Source organism: Chelon labrosus, assembly GCF_963514085.1.
Source record: "Chelon labrosus genome assembly, chromosome: 4".
Classification (NCBI taxonomy): Eukaryota; Metazoa; Chordata; class Actinopteri; order Mugiliformes; family Mugilidae; genus Chelon; species Chelon labrosus.
In genome coordinates this window covers 1552904-1579842 of record NC_140340.1, presented here as the reverse complement: position 1 = coordinate 1579842, position 26939 = coordinate 1552904, and the positions used below count along the sequence as shown (strand labels likewise).

General features: G+C 43.8%; 2 protein-coding genes across 2 annotated transcripts in view; one reads left to right on the top strand and one right to left on the bottom strand.

Moving 5' to 3' along the window:
- Nucleotides 1-341: 341 nt before the first annotated feature.
- The window catches only part of LOC311487414 (E3 ubiquitin-protein ligase TRIM35-like), a gene marked incomplete at its 5' end in the record, with an annotated part of 59558 nt that continues 32960 nt past the window's right edge, over nucleotides 342-26939 (top strand). The window contains one exon of the mRNA XM_084543681.1: nucleotides 342-1482. Within this exon, the coding sequence (XP_084399807.1) occupies nucleotides 342-1482 (1141 nt within the window). The remainder of the gene's footprint in view (nucleotides 1483-26939) is intronic.
- On the bottom strand, nucleotides 10809-26388 carry fam83c (family with sequence similarity 83 member C). Its single transcript, XM_084543673.1, has 5 exons — nucleotides 25340-26388; nucleotides 20907-21074; nucleotides 19466-19590; nucleotides 11928-12161; nucleotides 10809-11771 (listed from the first exon to the last, which is right to left on the bottom strand). Exons 1-5 carry the CDS (start codon nucleotides 25850-25852, stop codon nucleotides 10955-10957), a joined length of 1857 nt encoding a protein of 618 aa, XP_084399799.1. The 5' UTR covers nucleotides 25853-26388; the 3' UTR covers nucleotides 10809-10954.

Here is a 26939-nt window from a genome sequence, read left to right as displayed (position 1 = left end):
AGAGGAGTTCAGGTAAAGCTCCGCCCCCTCTCCTCATTTACCTGAGACAAACCAGGAAACAGTTTATTATTGTGTGAGACTAAAGAGAGACACAGACGATCAGATTCACCTTCAGACCAAACTAACACCTTCCTCTGAGTGAGTCCAGCTACAGGAGAGAAAAGTGGAAAACTACAACACTGCTGCTTCAAGCTGCTGAATCTCCACACACTGAAGGTGAGTTTGACCAAAAACAGGACTCAAAGTCAAAGGAAGTTTCAGGGAAGTTAGTAGAAGATGGAGGAGAGCCATGACTGACTGGACTTTGTGTCTGCTGTGTTTCAGCTTCACTCAGAGACTAAATGGCTTCCAGATCAGAGGAGGATCTCTGCTGTCCGGTCTGTCAGGAGGTCTTCAGAGATCCTGTTCTTCTGTCATGTAGCCACAGCTTCTGTAAAGTCTGTCTGAAGAACTGGTGGAGAGAGAAACCAACACACCAGTGTCCAGTTTGTAAGAGAAGATCTTCAAGAGATGATCCACCTTTAAACTTGGTGTTGAGGAACCTGTGTGAGTCCTTCTTACAGGAGAGAGATCAGAGATCTCCAGAGTCTCTCTGCAGTCTGCACTCTGAGAAACTCAAACTCTTCTGTCTGGACCATCAGCAGCCAGTGTGTGTCGTCTGCAGAGATTCAAAAAAACACTCCAACCACAGATTTAGTCCCATCGATGAAGCTGTACGACAGCACAAGAAGAACCTTCAGGAAACTCTGAAGCCCTTAAAGGAGAAGTTAAAGGTTTGTGAAGAAGTTAAAGTGAAGTTTGATGAAACAGAAAAACACATCAAGGTCCAGGCCCGACACACAGAGAGGCAGATTAAGCAGCAGTTCAAGAAGCTTCACCAGTTTCTAGCAGAGGAAGAGGAGGCCAGGATGGCTGCACTGAGGGAGGAAGAGGAGCAGAAGAGTCGGATGATGAAGGAGAAGATGGAGACTCTGAGCAGAGAGATAGCAGCTCTTTCAGACACAGTCAGAGCCACAGAGGAGGAGCTGAGAGCTGAAGACGTCTCATTCCTGAGCAACTACAAGGCTGCAGTGGAAAGAGTCCAGTGCTGCCTCCTGCTGGATGATCCACAGCTGCCCTCAGGAGCTCTGATAGACCAGGCCAAACATCTGGGCAACCTGTCCTTCAACATCTGGAACAACATGAAGGACATGGTCTCCTACACTCCTGTCATTCTGGATCCAAACACTCTTCATCCAAGACTGACCCTGTCTGAAGATCTGACCAGTGTGAGAGGAGGAGATAAACAACATCTTCCTGATAATCCAGAGAGGTTTGATCGTTACCAGTCTGTCCTGGGCTCTGAGGGCTTTAACTCAGGGACTCACAGCTGGGATGTTGAGGTTGGAGATAACACATGGTGGTTATTGGGTGTGTTAGCAGAGTCTGTCCAGAGGAAGGGAGACATAGAGTCTGGACTGTGGGAAATAGGGTTCTACAAAGGTAAATACTTAATATGTTCACCACCAGCTCCTTCCACTTATCTCTCAGTAAAGAAGAAGCTCCAGAGGATCAGAGTGAATCTGGACTGGAAGAGAGGAAATCTGTCGTTCTCTGATCTTAATACTAACAAACACATACACACTTTCACTGAGAAGATGTTTCCATTTATTTTAAATGCTGACAAATTACCAGTGAAGATATTACCAGTGAATCAGATCAGTTAGAGATAAACAGGATGAAAAGTCAGGGAATGTGTTTGTTTTCCATGTATGTAAACTAATTGCACTTTCTCTAAATTCATTTAGCACATTAAAGTTACATGATCCATGTTTAATAAGACATGTGTAAGAGCACATTTCCGTTTGGGTTCAGACTTGATGTAAAGTTGTTGATTTCAGAGCTGAATGTTTGTCTCTTCAGAAATGAAAATATGCCAGATGATCCAGATGTGACTGATCTGATGATGTGAGCTGTATTTCATGTAAGTTAAGTTACATGTAATAGGTATTGTGAAGAAGTTCAAGAAAACTAAATTGGTGTAAAGAAAAATAGAGTACTGCAGTTACGCGTAACCCGGATGTATAAATGAAGATCATGAATAAGACCTTGGGTCAAGAGAACCTTAAACAGAGGTTGTAATCCAACTCATAAATGTTAACTTCAGTTGATGCTCACTCGGGTGTGTGAGCACATTAAAAACTAAAGAATTACCGTCATTAAAAACGTATACTTTGATGATTGAATGATCCTCTAGGTACAATCTATGCTTTTTGATTTTGTGTATTAACAGAGCTGAGAGTGTTGCATAAACAGTTTAACATTTGTGAAAGTATATCTGCTCTGCCGTGAAACTTGAACTACGGTTTAAGTTTGATTCATATATGACATAAACGAAATACATGTATTTCATGTAACCTGTGACCTGCTGTCATTGTGTTCATCTACCTTCTGATAACATTGTGTGTAAGACAATAAAAAGGGAAAGGTGTTCTGACTTTCTACTGTCATGTCTTCGTTCTGATTGAACTACAGATCTGATCAGACGTAACATCACTCAGACTGAGAGCTGCATCTCCACAGCATCCTCAGGGTGTTGAACTCTTCGTTCAGGTTCTTAGTGTAGTAGTTTCTTTCTCAGTTTACAGTGTTTGGTTGTCCAAATGTAAAGTGTCAACAAAGACAAAAAGGTCCTACTCTATGAATATTCCTGTCACAAGTATTGAAGCCCGTGAATTCCTGGAACATTCAAAGATTTAGAAATGTTTTTATAGAAGTCTACGGTGAGTTCTTCATAAAGAATTTAGAGTGAATTTAATGCAAGAGTAATCTGTCAGCAGTTTAATATACATAATTTCACTTTCACACACAAAACATCATGAAAATATTTGGCAGTTAAAGACATAATTCAGCAGAAGATCCTGACGTAAACTTACATTGTGTTGTTTAAACCACAAGATGGCAGCAGTCTGATGTGGTTCATTGCAGGTTAAACCTCCTGCAGACAGTTTTTACTGTGAATGATCACCTGACTCCAGCTGACAGAGGAAGAGATACAGCAACAGCAGTAGACAGGTGGACACAGACTGAACAGGTCATTGATGTTTGTGTTGAGTTTCTGTCTCTGAGTCACGTGTCTCCTGATAGGCTGAAAGACAAACACAGTGTGTGCATTTCCTGACTCAGGCGGTAAACATGAAACATGCTGCAGTCCTGAAGGGATTAAGAAAGATATACAACAACAGGAGATCTGATGAAATGACAGCGGACTCAGAAAAGACTGTCTTTATATTGACAATATATTTATGAGGGGTTTGTTGGAGATGAATGAGATGTGCATGAGTGATTTGAAGGATTTTTTTCAACCTCAAACTTTATTTATAATGAAAATATGTTTTTGCAAAAAGTTGAGAAAATAAGAATCACAAAAAAACAGACTGAGTTTAAATACATAACTCAACATCTGCACATTAGAAGGAAGTATAAGCATATGTACGAGCAAAACAAACTGACAAAGGATGACAAAGTAGGTTAGAAAAAGAAAAATACTGCTGTAGTCAGGAATCAAAACATTTAAGGATGAACATACAACAAGGCTCGTTTGGACCTAGTCTGATTTTGAGTCTCATCTGTGTATGTATTGTTTGGCCTACTTTATTATGGTATTATACATTAGACCCGTTTTTATCCACTATTAAAATGACAAACTTTTCAATCAAATTTTATCTCTGGTGAGTTTTTTTCAGAGATGTTGAATTGAATCCCAAAAAAATTTCAAGTATTCACAAATCAAAAAAACAGTTGTTCTAAAGTTTCAGTTTCAGAATCACACAAATGCACAAATTATTATCTTTGTCAACATTAAACCTCTGTCTAAGAAGTGACTCCACTGAATTTGGTTCAGACTTTATATGGAGCAGAAGAAAATGTCGAACATCAACGCATGTGTGAAAAAGCTTCACTGATAAGAGAATGGTTAAATATACAAAGTATCATATTTCCATTTATTTATTTTTTTTCAGACATTCTTTTTACAGTGTTAAGGAGGGACAGAAACATGGAGGTAGAAAAACAAGCAGTTGTTGAAATGAGTGAAGCTGGAATCCATGTGGATAGAGACGCTGGAGACGTGGAGACATCTTGGTCGTCAAGGAGGAGGACATACTACCACTACTACCACTACTACTTCTTCTGTTTTATTTCCAGAGGATTTGACTCTTTGTGAATAAAGTTTCAACAGTCATTGAATATTCTCTTTAAATTGCACTTCTACAAGTTTTTAAGACGTTTTTACATATTCAAACATTAACTATAAAGAAAAACTTTGAGTTAAAGTTTGAGATTGTTTTTCTGTTATTTTTGGAGACAAAAACTATTTTTTAAAGTTTTCAGCATGTGTTTGGTCGTTTTTGAAGCTTTTTCATGGTAATAATTAAGGGAAGATTTGTAAAATACATACAATATCAAAATGTTTTTAGTGGAGAAATAACAGTTTTTCTCTATAGGACAACTGAGTTTACCCACAGAACTTTTAACAGTGGCCTATCCAAGGTCTTTGTAATAATTTGTTTAAATTTTTTTTTTCCTTTTAAGGTATTTGGCATTTGTTTTGCCATTTGACCGTTGTTGTTTTAACGATTTTTCTTTTTACAGTGTATAGTGGTTGATAATTGATGCAGAGGTATATTTGTCTCTGTTTGTTGTTGAAACACGCCCCATAATGAAATCCAGATAACGAGTTACCAGACTCACATTCTGATACAGTGAGGAGGGTTTGTTTCTGGAGGAAGGTCAGACTTTTGGAACTAATGTGAACCAGAGGACAATGGAAGAAGAGAAAATCATGTGCATGATGGATTGTTCTTGTGTTCACTTTGCTTCTGTCGTTCTGTTTTGATCCTTCAGAGCCTCTCAAGTGTCGTCTTTCATCCCTCCAGTAAATTCCAACATATTCCGCTGCAGCAAAAGCTAAACCACAGTCAAAGCCGGGTCAAACACACCCAGTGGAACTTTGCATGAGTTATCTCGTCTTGTCTGTTTTGGTTAAAGCCTTGGTGTCATATGTGCGCTTCTCTAAAGGCTGAAGTATTCTACCTTTTACTGCTGCTACGTTTATCTGTCACATTAATAATGATCAGTGGCTGCTGCTTGAGCTGAACGATCAAATCCACCTGAATCTCATCTGAACGTTGCTTCAGTGGATGGAGGAGGAAATGTGAGCTGCTAATCTGATCAGTTTGATTGATGACCTGGATGTAGAGCTGAAATATCTCTTCTTCTCATTTCTTAATTTTATGACGATTTTCAGATTTAAATAAAAAGTTGGCAGATTTGTGTTAGTCTTTGGATGCTGCTCCATTTCCTCCTCACAGATAATTTTACTACGATGCTAAATGCAAAGCTAAGCTAGCCAGTTGTCGGCTGTAGTGTCCTTCCTCCAACAATCCGGAATTTTCTGACAAACAAATCATTAACAGTTGTCAACATGTTGTTAAGGTTCACATCATGCGTTGAGGTTGAGATCTGCGTTCGGACAGAGGTGCATGTTTTGACTGAAACTTGTGCGACATACCAACGTTAAACCCTCAGTGTTGTGAAACTGAGGCTGAAAACAGGAGGAGACTCTCTGTCAGAGATGAACCTGTTTGTGAGTGATCGGCGGCGAGGCGTTTGGTTTCTGTGGTTGTGTCTGAAAATGTTAGTATTCATCAGTTATTGAACACTTATAGAAACCTCTGTGGCTGTGAAACATGTTGCCGCTTGTCGTTGCCTGCGGGGCTGAAGCAACATGAACGCATCTTATGCAAAATATTATTGTTGAAGTCTGAACGATGAACGGCTGTTTAGAGCGATCCACTTATTTTCTTCATTACATGACATGTCTAGTTTTTCTGGTTTGTCGTGCATCGTTGGCGCGAGTCAGACCTCTGAACATTTAAATCCACAAATATTTCCACAACAACATGATGATCTAGAATGAATAGTAGCTGTTCCTATTTCTTTTTTTGAATAATGAATCCAGACAACTGTCACTTGCTAGTATGAATTGAACTGTTATGTCCTCTCAAAAATATCAATACTCTTATGAATTCTTTAATGTGCACAATTGCAGAATTTGATGACGTCCAGGCTAAATAAAATGACCGAAGGTTGAGTTGTGTGTACATTGCCTCCTGTAGTGAGAATCAGTGTTATTTTTAACAAATGTTAAGTCCGATATTGACGTTGTGTTGTGTCTGTGATCATCTGTCAGACAGATTCACTGAGAAAACAAAACAGTGTAACAGAGAAAACATACGTGTTCAGGGAAACGGTTCAAAACAGACCATCAAACATTAACTACTCCCACACGATGCCTCGGAGAACAAACGCCAACAGTCTGGAGGTCTGATCCTGAACAGCTGGGAGAGGCAGGAAGAGCGCTGCATCCTGAAGATAACATCAAGACGCTAAACAGGACGGTTCCTGCGGGAAATGCTGCTGGTGCATCCAAACAGGACGCTCTGCAGGGGCTACATCTGTGTGTGACCTTTAGGAACCGCTTCAGGTGTAGTTGATAAAATGACTTTTGTTTTCTTTGCTTGAATTCTGAAGGTGCATGTAGGGATGTCCCGATCGGACTTCAGCAAGTCTGATCTTTTGTGGTTTTCTATTTTAGGGCGCACCATAAACCAAAGGTTGTGCAAGCTGCAAGCTACTGAATGGTGAACTTAACAGGTTCATATATTTGTAAATCTGACTCTGCTTGAATCAGTGAACAGGGCCGTGGTATTTATTAGAGGAAAAGCCTCAGACCAGATGTCTTCATGAGATAAATTACACTAATCAGACACTCGTCCATTTTTGTAACTTCCTGAAGATTCCTCTGCAGCGACTGAGCGATGGACGCCGCTTTAAAGAGTTTACTCTGTCAGGGAGGAATGCTGTAAACTACAAGAACAATCAGGAGGTGACCTGTGAACCTGTATCCATGACAACCCAACAAAGCCAGTGGAGCAGAGGCTTCATGTCAAACCGGTAACCAGGAGTTTATGGAGATTCCTCTCTACAGACGAGCTGCTGACGTTTCCTAGCTGACCTCTGACCTCTGAGTTAAAGCTTGTTGGACCTGATTGACTTTCTCTGTGTTTGTGTCATTTAACCACACATTTAACCAAGCATTAATTCCACTTGAATTCTTAACTTTGTTCATCTGAGACTATTTTACAAAAGCAGCTTTTGACTCCAGACCACAAGAACTTAAGAAACACATGTTAATAAAAACATCTTGGTCAGAGTGACAGCGCGTACAGAAATGTTCTGCATGTAGCTCCAAATAAAACGGAAATATTTTGGTGGATCCCAGAAAGTGATGCAACGGTCAGAATAAATGACGAATAAATAATAATGCCATCAGTCTGTACTGTGAGTGTCATCAGATCATTTAAATCGATACATTAATAAACTAAAAAGCTTATCAGGATGTTAAAAAAAAAACTCACTTTTTGAGGTCCCCTGGAAACATTTCTGCTAACTTTGGTTCAAAAAAAACCTGTTAATGACGTGAGAATGCAAATTCCTCGATTAACACCTGTTCTGTTTTTGGTGAATCAGGAAGTGATCAGTGATAATGATGTAGAAAGGAAGCAGGACCTGGAGCTGGAGTGTGGTTGTTTAAATAATTTAACCCTAGAGGGGGCAGTAATATGCCCTGTAGAGCCAGAACAGATAAAAACTCTAAAACAAATAGAAGAAGAAGAAGAAATAAGAAGAAACGTGGATGAAATGTGTGAACCAAGGTATGAACTGAGTAAACATTTATTTGCGTTAACTGTGGAAAATATCTGAATCTACTGACAGTGATTATTTCTACATCAACCAGAACATTTCTGTGCATGTGTTTTTCACCTCAGGAATAAATGAATAAGTGAGTGATCAAAGCAGCAGTAACTCTGCGGAAAGCAAGCAGAGTCCAAAGTGCAGCTGTAGTGAATGATGTGACCGCAAATATCCTCAAAGAAGAAGAAGAAGGAAACAAATGAGCGGCCCTCTCAGATGGTTCTTATCTGCATTTACGACCCGGCTCAAGGCAAGCAACATAAAGTGTAGACACGCGACGGAGCTGCAGAAATAAATGGTTTATTTAATTAATAAAATAAAGAGAAAAAGATGACAGGTGAGGCTTGGTGAGCTCCTGCACCTGAAGACATGTCTTCTCAGGCCTTCCGAGCCATGGCCTTTTATCCACACCTCCTCAGGTGTAGATGATTTGGACAATTAAGACTCTGAACCACCCAAAGACTAGCCCTGCAAGAGCAGCGGGGTTTTGATAGGAGGAACTTGACAAACATCTCTATCAGGTTCATTTAAAACAGATGTGATTAATCCAGTTTGAATCTATTGACAGGCCTGGTTCCTGTAGTCACTGATGTTGTGTGTTTCTGTGTTCAGTTGTGAGTATTTGCTGTTGTTGTTCATTTGTAGAGCACGTGTTGTCAACCTGATGAAGAAACGTTCCCTCTTAGCTGGTGTTTTTCCTGAGCATTGACCTCTGTCAGGAACTAACTGAACCATGAGTTCTGTGCAGAGTTTGTCTGGGAGTACTGCAGGACGTGGACAAACACTGGCAGAGTAAGGGAGGAGCCCGTGGCTCAAGGTAAATATATCTCCAGGATATTTTGGTCTCAGCATTTGTGTCATTAATGATGGATCTCAGGTGATTTCATTGTTGGGTCCAGTTTGGGGACTTTTGGGACGTTTCTTGGACTGTCCATTGTTCACGTCGACGCTTCTGTCGCTCACATTGTTCGCGCTGTGGCCTCAGACTTCCTGACAGGAAAACGTCCAGTACTGAGGCCGACCCTGACACAAACATCCTCAGCTGTACCGACCGACCGCAAAACCGCGAGATGGTCTCAGCAACATGAAGTCTGTACAGAAGCGCCGTTTAAAAAGCTTTAAGAAAACTGAACATCGTTTTAATTTATCATTATCATCATTACAGTTGAATTGGTATACAAGTGTGCAAACAGTTTTAGCTTCTGCGTAGACTAAAATACTGAAGCATCTCTGAGTTCATGTTTGAAATATGTTAGCATCAAACATTAGCATCCGCTGCAGTGTTGCCAGATGGAAAATGGAGAAATATCGTACGGTCACTTTAAAATGATTGTACGGTCACTTTGAAATTATCGTATTTATCGTATATCTGGAAACACTGATCCACTGACTTCAGTACCACTATGGTTTCACTATTTAGTCTGTGTTTCCAGATACAGCTGATAGATGCTCAACAACCACCAAAAATATAAGATCCATGGTCCAGTTTTTATTTGTACCAGATTAAGATCGTGCCATGAAGTCAAAGGTTGAAGTTTCACGAAACGTCTGGGAAGAAAATTCAAACCTTTGCAAATCTAATTCTGTATTAGAGCAGGTTGTGGAACTAGTGGTTGTTGGGTCACGTCCCTCTATGTCCATGGCTGAGGTGTCTTCACTACTCTATGAAAAAATAGATGGTTAAATGTAGACTGTGTGGACGGATAGAGCTGATGGTTCAACAACCACCAGAACATTAGACTGATGTTTAGTTTACTACTTTAACCGCCCACACGTCTTCTCAGTGACCTCAACAGCTGTGATTGGTTTGAAATATACTTCCTCGTCTACTTCCAGTCATCCTCTGTCTTATCTACTGCAGTGATTTCAATAAAGGTTACTGTTCAACTGTTTGTTGGCTCCACGGTGCTTCTTCTTCTTCTTCTTGGGGCCTAAAAACCTTAAATATTACTGCGACAAATAGTTTGAACAAGTGACTCTTTGTTTGTTTTTATTAAATCTTACAAATTAATACCAACGTAAAGACAGAACCTAGAGTTCACATTCTCTAGTGAATGACAAAAAAAAAAAAAAAAAATGCAAAAATAAAATAAATCAGTTTAAGAGTCGTTGCTTTTACGATAAACCCAAAATTCCTGACGGGCAGTTCATGTATTTACAGTATAATACACGTTAAACAGCCAATCAGAGGACACGGATAAGGTCAGTCCCACTGACTGAACAGAGCCGTAAACAAAAACAACGACATGCATCACAGAACAACTGATCAGAATCAGTCATTATTGCTCACGGTAACAGCAGAACGAGTCCTCCCTGCTGAGGAGGAGCCATTTAAGGAGCCCTGTAGTGCAGAGTGATGAAGAACGTCATCATTCATGTAATAACACATGATCTTTATACAAACCTGGACAAGATTCACTGTAAAACTTTACAGCGTGAAGAAACCGCGTAGAACTTATGTAAAAGACAACAGCTTCTTCATCTCAATCACCTGAACACCTCCCCCATCCCCCCAACCCCTTGACCCCCCCTCGGTTTCTACTTTTACAGCTAGTTTTACTGTAACTGTAAAAAGATAGAGCAGCAGGAAATACCAGAACTATTTACAACACGCCAACAAAAGTCAAACTGACGCGTTTGTACCTGGACGCTGATTCACTGGAGATGTTGGTTTGATGATGACGGTAAAACCTTAAGGCCGGATGATCAAGGCACATGTAGTCAGACAAGCCGACACATTTCTAACACTATAAAACTTTTGATTTGACTGTTTGCGTCTGGATAAAAGATTTGTGACATTAAAAATCTGCACAATCACTGCAGCTTCATGAGTTTTACACAAAGAGAGAATGTCATCACGTAGAAAACGAGTAGAAAACCCCAGTGGAGTGACGAAGCCAGAAAAATTCACATTTTTCTCCGTTTCCAAGCACCAGCGTACAGATCAACTGCAGCTGCTTTTTACTGTGGAAATCTGTTTCATAGACCCCCCCCCCCGCCCCGCCCAAAAAACACGACGCCATTGGATAAAAGAGGCAGAACTGTTTTAAGAATCTTGTGCAGAACCAAAATGGCTGCAATGGCTCGATTCCTTTGCCGACATCAGAAGCGTGGAAGAAGTGCTTCTGGGTGACGTCTGTAAAAAAAAAAGTCTCTTCTAGTTGCTGCTCTTCAGCTCGAAGCGACTGTACACCTGCTTGGACTTCATCTTGTTGTACTGGTTGACCAGGTCCAGCTTGCTGTGGCCCAGCGTCATCCTCTTCTGGTCTTGGCGGTTCATGAAAGCTGTTGGTGGCGGCGGGCTCTGCTGGCTCTCCGGCTCAGGCTGAGAGAAGTCCGGTCCTCCCCAGCCAGAGGAGCCGTGAGGGGACGGCGACCTCTGGTAGGTGTAGGTGTCTTTGTCTTTGGAGGAGGGCGGCAGGAAAAGGTCCGTGAATTTGTTCAGGAACTGGTTGGGGGGAGTCCTCTGCTTGGGGATGGGTTTGCCGTCGCTGACCGGGCTGGGAGTCGGGATCTTGGGGTTCAGGTTGGAGCTGGGGCCGCTCAGCCCGCCGCTGTGGAACATGCTCGGCTTGTGGTCGTACAACCCCAGCGCCTGGAACTTGGAGGAGGCGCCGCCGATGTTGGCCCGCATGACGTCCGCCGGGTTGGCCTTGTTCCACTCGATGCCCATCGGCTGAACGTACGCCGGTGGTGGGCGATCGGGAATCGTGACGTGATTGGTTCCTCCGTTAGCAGAGCCTCGCACTCCTGACGTTGGGGTTTGTCCTCCGGCTCGGTCACCGCCACTGCCGCCGCCGCCTCCCCCTCTCCTCTCGGGGCTCGGCCGAGAGTTGCCGGCAGGTTCCTTCTTGTCGTGACCTTGAGTGACCTTGTAGACCGCATTGGAGGTCATTCCGGGCGCCGCCTTCACGCTGGAGATGCTGTCACTCGATTGGCTGCTGGAGTTTTCAGAGAATCCTCTGTCACGCTGCCTGTAGGAGGAAGGACGGATCAAAGATCAGTGAGGAGGTTTTTCTGCATTTATTATATATTTCATAACTTGCATATCTTACATAATAAAAAATCTTATGTCCACTATTATCCACTGTTACTTTGATCAATCATCTACCCATGTACTGTCCTCCTACCTGTCAGACAGTAAATCCAGACCCAGGCCCGGTCCTACGCCCACGCCGGGCACCATCATGGCCGAGTACGAGGGGTAGTAGGGCATCCCCTCATCCTCCTCCGGGTTGAAGAAGCTGTCGATGATCTGCGAGTCGGCGTACAGGCAGCGGAACTCCCGGTCGAAGCTGTCGGCGATGCGACCCGAGAAGTGCATCACCATGTTGCTGTGCACCTGAGCCGACAGCCAGGTGAAACTGGAGAGGAGAGGACGGGATATCAGAGTGAGAAGAGAGAGAGAGGCGACCTCTGTCTGCTTCTACTTGTTCATGTCAATTTAAACAGAAAGTAGGAAAAGAGAAAATGAATAAAGAAGAGTTATGGACCGGAAGTCAGCCCGACTTCCCCAGACCACATCAGTACGTAGCCAGTACGTAGAAGGTTTTTGGTTCTAATCCAGGCCGACTGGTTCCTTTCTGTGTGGACTTTGCATGTTCTCCCTGTGTCTGCGTGGGTTCTCTCCAGGTACTCCAGCTTCCTCCCACCGCCCAAAGACTGGAGACCTGTCCAGGGTGGACCTCGCCTCCCACCGCAAAGACAGCAGAGGGGTTATGACCCCCTCGCCATAACCCTTCACAGGACATGCGGTTACAGAAGACAAATGAACGGTCTAAAGTCTCTCCATTGGGAACTGATTCTGTTCCTGCAAAGATGTTGGTCTGGCTTCCAGGCTGATCATTTGGGGACGGGGCTTAATGTGGTGATGGACACTTTCCAGTCACGACTAAAAGGTTTCTTTGGAGTCTTTGCGTGGCCGATATACCACCGTCTGGTTCAGACCGTTTTTGTTTTCAAGTCTCCAGACGGTCGTAATAAGTAGAGTCTAAACCGACTCCTCTTCAACACTGTCCCCGAGAAACTCAGTTGATCTATATCAAACTCTCCAAATATCTTTTACAGGAAATCTAGAAACCTCGCTTGTAGTGCTACGTCTTTATTAAACTGGTTTATGGGAAAAGGTTTAAACGGACACAGCAAACATTAGACCAACGTCCCTGAACCATGGATATGTTAACTGTTTTGGAAAGTTGTTCTGGAGTCTCTCCGTTGGGAACTGATTCCCAAAGATCTGCGGGGCCAATCAGATCGTTTGTGGGCGGGGCTTCATGTGGTGATGGACAGAAGAGTAGTCATACATCAACTAAGATAGTTTAAATGTCTCTCAGTTGATGCAGAGGGATTTTTTTTCTAATGAACTCCAGACGTCTAGATGAAGCTAGGAGTGTGTTTCATAAGTAGATGTTTTTTATGTTTTAGTGAAATCAGCTAAATAAAGGTTTGATTTCCTGTTGTGATGTGGTTATGTCTGACTGTAGCAGCTTTTTATTCCTCTGCATCATTTCTGAGTGAATGAAACATGAGCAGACGGAGCTACACATCATCCATGAGTTTGTTCAGATAAGAGCTTCAGGATGAGAGGCCTGATGTTTGTCAGACGTCGCCATCAAACACAAACCGAGACTCCGACCTGGTTTCCATCGGCCGTCTCTGTGTAAATTATCTCCCTCCACCTCCAGCTGATAAAAGGCTCTGGACGACGGTGACTCAGTGCAGTGACTCATCAGGTGCTCGAACACCGAAGACGTCTGGCTGCAGCAGAAATGTTTTCACCGTGGAACACACAGATCTAATCAGATCCAGGGGATAAGAATATTTAATTCATTTAATTGATGTGACAAAGAAGAGGATAGGAAACACGTGTCTGGACACTTAAATGTTCAGTTCTACACCGTGCAACACACCAAGAACACCAACGTTGTGCATCAATGTCAGTGCATAGTCGTTGTACTTCAGCAACTGTACTACATTTCTTCATAAAACTGACTCAAAACTTTCACATAAGTCCTGAAAGTAGATAAAGAGAACCCAATCGAAGACATGAAACAGAAATATTAGACATAAATGAGCCAATATTACATATCAGAGAGGAGCTCCTCTAGGATTAAATCAGAGTCCATGTGTTCAGAAGTGTCTCCATCAATGTAATGAGACTCAGGTGTGGTTCAGTTCCTGGTTTAGTTTCAATAAATCAGGGATTGGTCTCAGTCTGATCTTCACAACACATGTTTGTGGACAAAGGAGCTTTCTGAGGAGCTCAGAGAAAGAGTTGTTGTTGCTCATCAGGCTGGAAAAGGTTCCAGAACCATCTCTAAAGAGTTTGGAACCCACAAATAATCCACAGTCAGACAGATTGAAGACGACTGTTCCCCTCCACAGGAGTGGTCCACCAACAAAGATCACTCCATAATAGTCTGAGAGGTCCCAAAGGAACCCAGGGGAACTTCTAAGCAGCTAAAGGCCTCTCTCTCATTGGCTGATATTAATGTTGATGAATCCACTGAACAACCATGGTGTGATGGACAAAGACACTGCTCTCCAAGAAGAACATTTCTAAACATCATGTGGACAAGACAGAAGACTATTGGGACAATGTTTAGTGGACAGATGAGACCAAAGTAGAATAGTTTGGTTTAAATGAGATGAAACAACACTGCATCATTCCAGCATCAAACATGGGGGTGCTAATGTCCTGGTTTGGGCCTGTTCTGCTGCATCTGGACCAGGACGTCCTGTCATCATTGATGGACCAATGAATTCTGAATTCTACCAGTGAACTCTAAAAGAAAATGTCAGGACATCTGTCCATGAGCTGAATGTGAAGAGAAACTGGGTCATGCAGCAAGACAACGAGAACCAAGAACACAAGTGGTTCTACAAAAGAACGGTTAAAGAAGAACAAGATGAATGTTTAGGAACGGCCAAGTCAAAGTCCTGACCTTAATCCAATAGAAATGTTGTGGAAGGACCTGAAGCAAGCAGTTGATGTGAGGAAACCCACCAACATCTCAGAACTGAAGTGGAATGGGATGTTCTGAGGAATGGGCTAAAATTCCTCCAAGCTGCTGTAGACCACTGATCAGCAGTTACCAGAAACATTTAGTTACCAGGAGGTCACAGCAGATACTGGAAACAAGGAGGAAATGACTTTAACAACTCACTGATGATGATTCATTTTAATAAATAAACAAAAACACAAGCCTAATATTTCTGTTTTACGTGTTTGACTGGCTGCTGTAGTCATATTCTCTTAACTTTCTCAGCTGTAGGTTAAATAAAGAACTATCTAATCTAATCTTAAAGTATTTTTAAACGTCCTTTCACAAACACAGCTTTTCTGAAGTCAAACGACAGCGAAATTAAAGCATTTACAGGCTCGTCGAGCTGTGACTGACAGCAGGACTCGGAGGAACCGGCAGGACGACCTTCCTCAGCCGTAAATAAATCACTCGGGTTTAAAGCAGTCGCCCGAGGCCAAATTCCTGCTGCGTCTTAACTGTCAGAGCACGCCTTCTCTGCACAAACCATCAAGTTCATTTTCACCGTTTCACAGTTCAGCGCGTTCAGATTCCAGAGGATGACGTGTTGTCACAAAAAAACTCGTTAGAAGTTCAGATGATAAACAGATTTATAGACAGTTAATAAGTTAATCAAAGAATAAAAGCAAGTAATACAACAGATTTTCTAGCATTTTCAGCTCTTTCCAAACATTTATTGGACAATAATACGGCTTTAAGTTGACATTATATTGTTTTATGTGTTAACACTAAAGAGGATTGAACGTAAAGACTATAAACCCTGTTTAACTATGAGTTTCACTACAGTTTCCCGCCATGTGCTAAAGTAATCTCTTAATGGCGGCAGATACTGATCGCTGAGTAGATCACACATATTTGCACGCTGCAATATCTCCCCAAGTATGTTTGATATTTGCTTCTCACACGAGCAAATCAAATTTACAGACTTGGGCGCTGTCGGCTTATCAGCGCGCCTCTGTTTGATTTAATATCAGAGTTGTGAAGAAGGCGCAGAGGAGGAGGAGGAGGGAGCGTTTTACCGGCTGATAAGACAACATTTTCTTTGACTGAACCCTGTGGCAGCTCTTCAGACCTCGCCCTTCATTCCTCTGTGCAGTTTGAAGCCTGTCAGTCCGACCCAACCCTCGTTACCTAACCACACACCTGGAACCGCACAACACGCTGCGTCACAGCCGAGACACTCTGAGAAAACCAGAAAACCGTGGTGGATCGGACAGGAAGAGGGAGGCGGAAAGACGAGTGAATGAAGCTGAGTCACGACTCGGGACAGAATCTGAATTTCCTCTCTGGTTGTACGTTAAACCTCAAACCTGCTTGAATCACGTCTTCTGAAAGTTTTAATGCTTAGAGTGAGATTCTAAATCCTCCTGATCACCGTTAAAGACACAACCTTGTCCTCAGTTAGATCTCTGCAGCCTTTACTCTACAGTAGGGATGTTGTGATCGGTATCTGGGCTGATGAGGTGGTAGTAGTTGATCATCTAAACAGAATCCATGGAGTCCACTCAGTCAAGGAGAAACATCTTCCAGAGAGGGTTAGGGAGTTTATGGCAGCGTTGGATGACCAGAACATTTCTGGAGTAGAGAACACAAGGTACCAGCTACCCTCTCCACACTACATTAACTTTGACTGAAAGATTTATTGGACTGAATCCAGTCCACTCTAGGAGAAGACAAGGAAGACAAGGACAGACTTTAGGAAGCTACAGGAGACCAACTCTAGGAGAAGACAAGGAAGACAAGGACAGACTTTAGGAAGCTACAGGAGACCAACTCTAGGAGAAGACAAGGAAGACAAGGACAGACTTTAGGAAGCTACAGGAGACCAACTCTAGGAGAAGACAAGGAAGACAAGGACAGACTTTAGGAAGCTACAGGAGACCAACTCTAGGAGAAGACAAGGAAGACAAGGACAGACTTTAGGAAGCTACAGGAGACCAACTCTAGGAGAAGACAAGGAAGACAAGGACAGACTTTAGGAAGCTACAGGAGACCAACTCTAGGAGAAGACAAGGAAGACAAGGACAGACTTTAGGAAGACACAGGAGACCAACTCTAGGAGAAGACAAGGAAGACAAGGACAGACTTTAGGAAGACACAGGAGACCAACTCTAGGAGAAGACAAGGAAGACAAGGACAGACTTTAGGAAGCTACAGGAGACCAACTCTAGGAGAAGACGAGGAAGACAAGGACAGACTTTAGGAAGCTACAGGAGACCAACTCTAGGAGAAGACAAGGAAGACATGGACAGACTTTAGGAAGCTACAGGAGGCCAACTCTAGGACATTTAGGATCAGGACGTCCCTACTCTACAGCTCTGATATGAAGAGATGAAGTTAAAAACACCCGAGTAGTTTTTTCCTCCTTCATTGTCTTTTTGGTTTAAGTAAAACGTCCAAACCTTTATTTCTATGAATGTCTCCATGTGAGACAACAAACAGACAAACAGACGTTTCATCAACGCGCCGCTACTCAAACACAAGCAGAGTCAGAAAACGTCTTCATGGATTTACAACACCAGCAAACACAGACGTGCTGCACGACAGAAATGTCGTCAGTGCTACTTTAACTTCCCGGTGACACAATTCATTTACAGACTGACGCCGTTAACGAGCTATAAAAGCAGCTATAACCACAGCATGAAGGCCAACACTGCCTCTGAGACACTAGGTCACGGGTTTACAGCTCCGTCACAGTCTCATCACTTCAGAGGACATCACATCCACTTTCAGTTCAGCTTCAGCCTGAAGTTCGTCAGCTCACACTTGGAAAGAATGGAGGACGAGATGGCTTTAATAGAGGAATAACTTGAAAGAGGACGTACATATAATGTCATTCTTGATGCTTTCAACCCGTCATGACATTAACATGTCGGTTGAAGGACTTAGGACTGAGGAGACGAGCAACTACGTCCTCATCGTACGTCCCCTCTGCCTTTTTAAATAATGTCAATGTCTTTGTGCAACACATGCAGAAATTTCTCAACGACTCAAACGTCTTTCTACAATGTGGACAGGACATGTTGTCTGCTTTCAAAGTGACCATTCACAAAGAGTCATTTCTTGACTGGCAGCGAAACAACCAATCACATCAGCTTATATTCTAGCACGGGTTCTGTCCAATCAGAAACAAGAAGTGTTGTTGTGTTTTGACCTTCAGGGCCACTGTACTTCTGTCCGTCAACACATTTGACGTCATTCATACCAAACTCAGTCCAGCTGGACAACAACTGACCTTTCTGTAACAGATAACTCTATTAATATTATATTATTAATATTAAGTAGGGATGCACCGAAAAATTTCGCCCGAAAACCGAAAATGCAGTTTCGGACCATTTTTCGGCCGAAAATTGCTGCGGTTGTTGCTTGCATCATCACAACATCCTGTTTCGGCCATTTTGTTTCGGTTGTTTCGGCGAAAAATTTTCGGCCAAAAAATGGCCCGAAAGTGCATTTTCGGTTTTCGGCCCAACAGATCTTTGCAGTTCCCAACAGAGAGACTCCAGATAAACCACTTGCTGATTCTTTCCTGCAGCATCTATCTGAGTATGTTTCATAAAAAAAAAAAAAAAAAAAAAAAAAAAACTGGAAGTGAAAAACATCTTTGTGTAAAATGAGCCGGACAGAAATCAGCTACGTCATTTTAATAATTGTGCATTTATTTTAATTTTTCTTTCCAAAACGACTCTTTAATTTCTTTTTAATTATGTAGTTTCTTTGCCACTGAGGTAGTTTTCTGAGTCTGTCTTGAGAAGCTGGTGAGTGGTTAGGGGCCCCGGGGCCTGTGGCTGTTGAGTAATCCTTCACTGACAACATGACAATATATAAACGACGGAAAATCACAAAAAGCCCGATGAGCAGATTCAATCTGACGCCTCTCCTCTGCAGTAATTACAGGTGTTACTCAGGTATCCCTCTCGCTGAGCGTCGCTCTGCAGCACAGCGCCAGCTTTGTTTCTCTGCTTATCCTCGCTGACATTTGCAAACGCGCGGCAGACTCCGAGCTCCAGCGACTTCCTCCTGTAATCCGCCTTTAATCTGCTTATCGGGCAGAATGCAAAGCAGACGCCGGGCTCCAAACAGAGGCCCCGTTCAGAGGCGATCTGGCCACAGCGAGCCGGCTGAAAGGACAGGTGTGGCTGCATGTGATCAGAGTCCACACATCTGACCTTAGTCACAGACTATTAATATTTTAATTTTAATCACGTCCACGTCAGCATGGAGCCGATAGGAAGTCTCTACCTGGCTCACCTGGTGTGGAAGCTAACGAACATGACCTTTGGGCCCAGAAGTGACACGTGGAAACTTCCGTTTGCTCAACTAAGACGCCATCTCGTCATCCAGATCTCCTTCACACTAACATTAGCTTCAGTCTGAGCTAATACTCAAGACTTTCTGCAGGAACGTTGCCTGCTGCAAAAAAACAAAGAAGAAGCCAACATGAAGTCAGCTGACGAGAGCCTCGGCCATTCAGGTCTTTACCGACTCAACCGCTTCAGGGCGACGGACGCGACTGAGTGAACAAACGAGTCGACCGAAAGAAGAGAAAGGGTTGGTGTGTTAGTTTAAGGCTTAGCGGTCGTTAGCCGGTAGGTGTGTGTTTGTGCCGACGTTCCCGTCCTCACCTGTACGAGCCGGCGATGACGTCCTCGCAGTCGATGATCATGAACTTCTCCAGGACCTGGCCGGTGAATTTCTTGCCGCTCTTGGTGCAGTAGGTGTCGCCGCAGACGCTGCGGATGCGCATGTTCTGCAGAGGGACAATCAAACGCAGCGTTAACGCAAACGGACTCACAACAGCTTTGGTACAAGAGTCTACAGAAACTCTGATCTAAGAGTCTAAGAGGACTGGACCTGCAGAGTCTGAGAAGCCTTCTCTTGGTTTTAGGTCTGAACATGTAGTCATTAGATCAGAGCTCATTGACATGGACTGACATCTACTACTGTAGAGTTACAGCTGACATTTTTATTCTTGTGGGTCGTTGCAATTTAATTTCACTGCTCTTGTACCTGTGCATCATGCATATGACAATTAATAAACCATGAATCCTTGAGCTAATCAGTTGCTAAGTCGTATTTAGACTCACTTCTTCTCAGAATCAGACTCTGGTAACTCTCCATCTGGATTTCATCATGTTTTCACCTGGATCCTCCTCCAACCAATCAAAGACATTTAAACTAATTCAGGTGTCTATGACTACTGCTACTCTTCTGTCCATCACCACATTAAGCCCCGCCCCAAACAATTTGATTGGCCCAGCAGATCTTTGCTGGAGCAGAGTGTTTTGTTGCTTCTAATTCTAATATTTAAAATGCAATGAGACATTTTTATGCTTTAGTTTAAACCATAGACTGGATATAAAGGTGAACAATCCGTCCCCACGTCCTCTGGCTTCCAGACGAGTCAAATCAATGTCCATTAATATTTAAATGTCTTGCTTGAGCTAAAGAGCTCAGAGATGATGAATTTACTTTCATATAAAATCATTTCTGGCTCTTAAAATAGTTAGGGGTGCACCGAAAATTTTGGTCCGAAAAACCGAAAATGCACTTTTGGGCCATTTTCAACCGAAAATTGCTGCGATTGTTGCTAGCGTCGTCACAACATCCTGTTTCAGCGATAAATTTTCGGCCCGAAAGTGCATTTTCAGTTTTCGGCCGAAAATCTTTGGTGCATCCCTAAAAATAATAATACTAATAATAATGTGTGTGAATAGGAGCCCAACGTTTGCTCTGGCCTTTCTGCGGCGCCTGAGACAAAGACATGTGGACTGGTTGTGTTTGTAGAAGACGTGTTCAGCTCTAAATGTCTGGTGGGGGGGTTTGGAGTTTAAACAGGAACATCTGTGGGTGGAGTCCACCTGAAGGTCACATGACTAGAGTCTGTTAAAGACCTGGAGGAACCTGGACCTGGAGGAAACTTGCTTTCTTCCCCGGCGCTTGTTACAGACCCTAATCTTTTTAGTTTGAGGTGGACAACACACACCTACGTTCCTATTCAAACCCTAACTCCCCACCAGTGGATGTCCGAGAACCTCCACAGACGCTCTGCTGTAACGTTCTTACGCTCAGATGCGAGTTCTGGATGTCCAGCGCCGAGCACATCTCCGTGAAGTAGCTGAGGTTCTTCTCGTCCAGCAGGATGTAGACGGGGACCCGCCGCTTGTTGGACGCCTCCATGAGGTCACAGAGCAGGTCCACGTCGGTGAAGACGTCCATCACCAGCGCGATCACCTGCAGCAGAGACGACAGGCGCTCAACAACATTTCAACGAGATTCGCGAAGGGTTGAAGGGCGTCGCTCGTAAACGCATTCTGACATTTATTAAACTAGAGCTGAGCAACAGAAGTGTTGATGTTCCTCATTTCTGCTGCATCAGGTTTGGACAACGGTCATCGTTTACGTCAATAACAACGTTCTATAAACGCCGTGTGAAACGTGATCAGCTTTTATGTGAAAACAGGGGGGAACGTTTGACAGAAACAAGTTTGGGAACATAACAACCACAGATGAGCTTTCACCCCGTAAGTGTTGTTCTCTCACAGCCCTGTTGTCTCCACGTTTAGTCACATTAGTGACATTAACAGCCGCTGAATTATCTATAGCTCCCGTCTGTGATGTGACCTTGTTTCCCAGTATCTGCTGTGACCTCCTTGTGCAGCAATAACGTCAACTTAACGTTTCCGGCAACCGGCACCGCTTCAGTTCTGAGATGTTGGTTCTGGTCCTGAAGGAAACACCTGAGTCTCATCACGCTGATGGAAACACTTCAGACCAGATGGACTCAAATATGACCTATGTAATCCTAAAGGTGCAACTCACTGATATTTAATATTGGCTTTCCTGAATAATGTGTCATGTGTTTAATTGGGTTCTATCTTTGTCTACTTCCAGGACTTGTGGGAAAATCTGAAATGTAGAGAATTGAACAACGCAAAAAAACGTTAAGGTGCCACTGTAGATATAAAAAATTATTGCAAAACTACTTTAAGGAGACATACAGCTGCAACAGTGAGACACAAACAGATCATGACGACATGCAAAGCAACCACCGAGATGCGCAGAATGCCTCCCAGTAGCTATGGAGCCTGTTGTTCAACCATACGTTATGTAAGCGTTCGTTCGCTGATCAAACATGGCAGCAGGTGAAGAGCGAGGGCCGGCTCAGGCCTGTCGACTCTGTCTGCTCAGCAGAGCGACTGGAAACCACTCCGGGGACGAATGAGCGCAGTCAGGTGGACTAAAAACAACAACAGATTCTTTTTGTAGAACAACTTCCTGTTGAAAACACGTGATGATTCTCAAGCAACAGTTTTTGAAACGATTTCTAAGCGTTTATTCGATTCCATCCAAAACTGGAACTGGGATTCTGATAAGAACTGAGTCTGGCTACGACGGGCTGTTGTTGTTGAAAATAAAACACTTGTTGTTCTGAATGTTCAGATGAGGTGAAGATAAAAAAGGACCTTTGTACTTTGTGGTTTTGCTTCCTTTCATCCTTTCCTGTTTCTCTTCTCTGGCATGCAGACTTGCGTACATGGTAGACTGGACTTGAAAAGTTAGATTCTGGATGACGGGAGACCGCAGGACAGTCACTCTGGATTGAAGCAGCAGATTTGCTTAAAAATGCATGCTGGGAAACCTGGCTGTACGACGTCTACACAAGTTAGCTCCAGATGCATCCTTGATAAAACTGACTAGGGCAAGACCACATCAGGGATTTAGACGGTACCTGGTCTGATGGTTCTTTGGTTTGGATCAGAATTTGGACAGAGACTGATCAGTAGGGATGCACCGAAAATTTTCGGCCGAAAACCGAAAATGCATTTTCGGCCGAAAATTTATCGCCGAAACAACACGGCCGAAACAGGATGTTGTGATGACGCAAGCAACAACCGCAGCAATTTTCAGCCGGAAATGGCCCAAAATTCCTTTTTCGGTTTTTTGGTTTTGCTGCGGTTGTTGCTTGCGTCATCACAACATCCTGTTTCGGCCGTGTTGTTTCGGCAATACATTTTCGGTTGAAAAGTGCATTTTCGGTTTTTCGGCGCATCCCTACTGATCAGCCAATCATAGGGACCGGCTCGTTCTGATTCAACAAGCTGCAGGCAGTCGTTCAACTAGAGTCAATGGAGCAGGACAAAACAAACAAAACTAGAGCCAAAAAAAAAAAAGATGCTGACTATGTGTAACAGCTTCAAGAGAAAGAATGACAACAGAAATATTTTTGTGCAGGATCTTCCTTTGACCGATTAAACTAATCAAAACAAACAATTAAGAGGCGTGTTTAAATCAGCTGAGTTTTTGAGAGAGAGAAAGAGACGTGCCAGTTCAACTGTTTAAACAACCCTGACAGTCTCTTACCACTCTGATAAAAAAGAGCAGGTCAAAGTTCATTTATTGTCCTAATCTGGCGAGCGAAGGGAGATAAGTGGGACAAGCGTCGGCTCCGCTAGCAGCTGTTTGTCAGCCGAATCCACCGACTGCCCTCAGACCGTCATTTGATCTCTAACCTGCCGACTCAGCAGACGTCTGGACAGCAGCAGCAGCTTCTCAAACATTAATGCAGACGTTTAAACTGAGACTTTTTGTTTGTGTCACATCTTTCACGTGAAAGTCTATTTATTCACAAGGCAGAAGCAGCAGCAGCAGGAGGAAGTGACTCATGAGCAGCCAGCGTTCAACTGTCAGCCAACGAAGCTGCAAAGCTTCAGACGGGTCACAGGATGACCAGCCGACGGGGCTTCAGCCTCGGGGGCTTCTGGGTTCATGGGGGAGCACAGGGTCAGAGTCTCTGTTTACAGTGCCCTCACATGTCTATTAGGAAAGTCAAATAAACAACTATACAGTGCTGCTTAAATGTTTCTGTGCAGCTTGGAGGTTCTTACATTTCTACATAAAAAATGTCTCAAAACATCAAGAGACCTTCACACAAGTCCTGAGAGAAGATAGAACCCAGTCACACACATGAAACAGAAATATTACACACGTGAATTTATTCAGTCAAGTAAATGATTAATTTGTTCATATCAGTTCCTCCTTGTTTCCAGTATCTGCTCTGACCTAAATGTTTCTGGTAAGTGCTGATCAGTGGTCTACAGCAGCTTGGGGGAACTTCAGCCCATTCCTCAGAACAGAACCACCTCAGTCGTGCTTAGAAGTTCCCCTGGGTTCCTTTGGGACCTCTCAGACTATTATGGAGTGATCTTTGTTGGTGGACCACTCCTGTGGAGGGGAACAGTCGTCTTCAATCTGTCTGACTGTGGATTATTTGTGGGTTCCAACCTCTTTAGAGATGGTTCTGGAACCTTTTCCAGCCTGATGAGCAACAACAACTCTTTCTCTGAGCTCCTCAGAAAGCTCCTTTGTCCACAAACATGTGTTGTGAAGATCAGACTGAGACAAATCCCTGATTTATTGAAACTAAACCAGGAACTGAACCACACCTGAGTCTCATTACATTGATGGAGACACTTTGTGCTTTATTGGGTTCTCTTTACTGTCAGGACTTGTGAGAAGATCTGATGATGTTTTGAGACATTTTCAACTGCAACAGTGAGACACAAACAGATCATGACGACATGCAAAGCAACCACAGAGATGCACAGAATGCCTCCCAGCAGCTATGGAGCCTGTTGTTCAACCATACGTTATGTAAGCGTTCGTTCGCTGATCAAACATGGCAGCAGGTGAAGAGAGGGCCGGCTCAGGCCTGTCGACTCTCAGCAGAGCGACTGGAAACTACTCCAGGGACAAACGAGCGCAGTCAGGTGGACTAAAAACAAACTTAGAAACACTCCTAATGGTTCCTCCCCCTGTTGTTCGCCTCACAGTGTCAACTACTCATTTATATCAGGAGTGTGCATGAAAGCTGCAGCACAAATCAGGTTTGGATCGACTTTATTAATCACTCAGAGGCTGCAAACAGGTCACAGAATCATATTCATAAAGTTTATTTGTAAATTTGTTATAATATTTGCAACAAATTGCATTTAAACCTGATTCTGTGACCAGTTTGGAGCCTCGTGCATCAATATTCAGCCTCCAGTCGATGAGAGCTATGAACAAACCTGATCTGTGTTGCAGCTTTCACGCACACTCCCGATATAAACGAACCACAAACTCAGTGGCCGACTTTAAACGGACCGTTCTGTGAAGTCTGGGGAGCAGCTACAGTCGCCTCACGCCTCATTCAGAACTGTTGAGGCTCCTGAAACTGCCTGTTTGCATGAAATTCCCTGAGGCATGCTCTGCTAATGTGAATAAACTGGTCTGACATGTCAGTGTTGAAGCTGAAAACAAACACAGAGGATCCAGAGCTTTTCTTTAAAAATAAATCAAACAGGCTGCATGTGAGAAGTGACATCAGGCACTTCTTTCCACCATTTTCTGTCATTTTACGCACAAAAAGAATCAAAGTGTTTGACCTTAATTCATCCAGAGTTCATATATATATATAATAATATATCTATATATTAATGTTGAGGGGGGGTTGTTACCTTTTTGGCCTTGTTGATCAGGGACCTGATGAGGTCCTTGATGTTGTGGGACTTGTCTCTCTGGAAGAAAATCTGCGTCTCGGACGGTCCGTATCTCGCCGGGGACTCGGGCCAGCCGAGCTCCAGCATCGGCGGCTCCTCGTCGGACATCATGGGGAAGTAGGTCCCGGAGGTGAGCTCGGACACGGCGTCCCCGTCCCCGAAGTCTCTGTCCTGGGCACCGGCGCCGCTGCTGTCGGGGGCGCTCGCCTTGCTGGCCGCATGCTGCCCGATGTACTGGATCTCCAGCGGGGAGAGGAAGTTGAGCTCCCGCTCCTCGGCCAGGACCCTGCGGTACTCCTTCTCCCCGTGCTCCAGCAGCGCGTCCGTGGCCAGCCGCGCCGCCTCGTTGTGGCTCAGCTCCAGCGTGGAGACCTGCCGCCACGGGTTCTTCGCCTCCTCCAGCCGGGAGGCGAGCTTGCCCAGCGGCTTCCGACCGTTCGAGCTCGGCCGCAAACCCTCCGAGCTGATCATGGCTCCGGCGTCAGCAGGTGAGGGATTCACGAAATAAAGAAACAACTAAAGAGAGATAAAGCCTCTAGAGAAGAGGCAGAGGAGCCGGGACCTAGGTGCTGCTGCTCCCGGTTTCTGGACACATAGTTTTAGAACAAACCGGATTAAAGTGGAGCTGATTAATGAAGCTAAAATAATCCTCACGGCTCCGGAGTCTCCAGAGTCTCTCTGACTCGGGTCGTTTCTGTCCTCCGGCCTCAGTCTCGGTGTTAATCCAGACCCGCGGATCCTCTGGCGGTGAAATGGTCCTCTCTTCTCCGGTTCCCGGTCCCGTCGGGCAGGATGTTGGCTCCTAGGGGCCTCCTCTCCGTGCGCGTCACACTGACAGGTGTCAGGTGTGTGTTTTTCCGCTCACCTGTTGCAGCCTGCTCTGTCATTGGTTCTCCAGCTCGGACTGGCTCCTCCCCCCTCCCCGTCGTCAAGCCAACCAGCTCCCAACAGGTAGCCTGAATTTCAAAATAAAACGCAGAGGCACTTTTAAACTGGAAGAAACGGATTAAAGATTAACATTAAAGTCACTGATGTGTTTGAGTTAATTATTTTATTAAAGTTTATTTTTTTAAAGGAAACAAACTTCAGGGCTTTTATTTTGATGACCCCTCACACTGTTTAAACTTTAAAGCGATCATTTAAATTCTGTTTCATGTGTCTGTAAGTCATTAACTGTTCTTGAAATGTTCAATTAAATGAATTGAATCATTTTTAGCTAATTTAGTTTTAGGCTTTTAAACAAAATATGCTTTTTATTTTATTTTGGAAACACACCTCTGACAGGGAAGTGTTTTCAGCCTCTGCTCATCTAGATGTGTGAAATGGGAAACCCTCCCCCCCATTGACCTCCCCCCTTTGGTCCTCCCTCCCCCTGAGACTCTCTCAGTCTCTGTGGTGGTGTGTTACATGTGAGGCTTCAACCCCAATTCGGCTAAAAGCTCACGGCCGTCTGTCTCTGTGGACTTTTCCCTTCGGCCTCATACATAATAAACAGAACACATCATCGTCGTTGTTGTTGTTGTCGCTGGTTGGGATACACACTCCCTTGACAAAACAT

Bases quoted from the DNA above. Each gene is read 5' to 3' on its own strand.
- fam83c (XM_084543673.1), bottom strand. From the start codon at position 25,852: ATGATCAGCTCGGAGGGTTTGCGGCCGAGCTCGAACGGTCGGAAGCCG. The intron at 21,075-25,339 runs GTAACAACCCCC...TCTCTGCTGCAG, and splicing joins TGATCAACAAGGCCAAAAAG to GTGATCGCGCTGGTGATGGA. The intron at 12,162-19,465 runs GTGAGGACGGGA...TCTCCTCTCCAG, and splicing joins GTCATCGCCGGCTCGTACAG to TTTCACCTGGCTGTCGGCTC.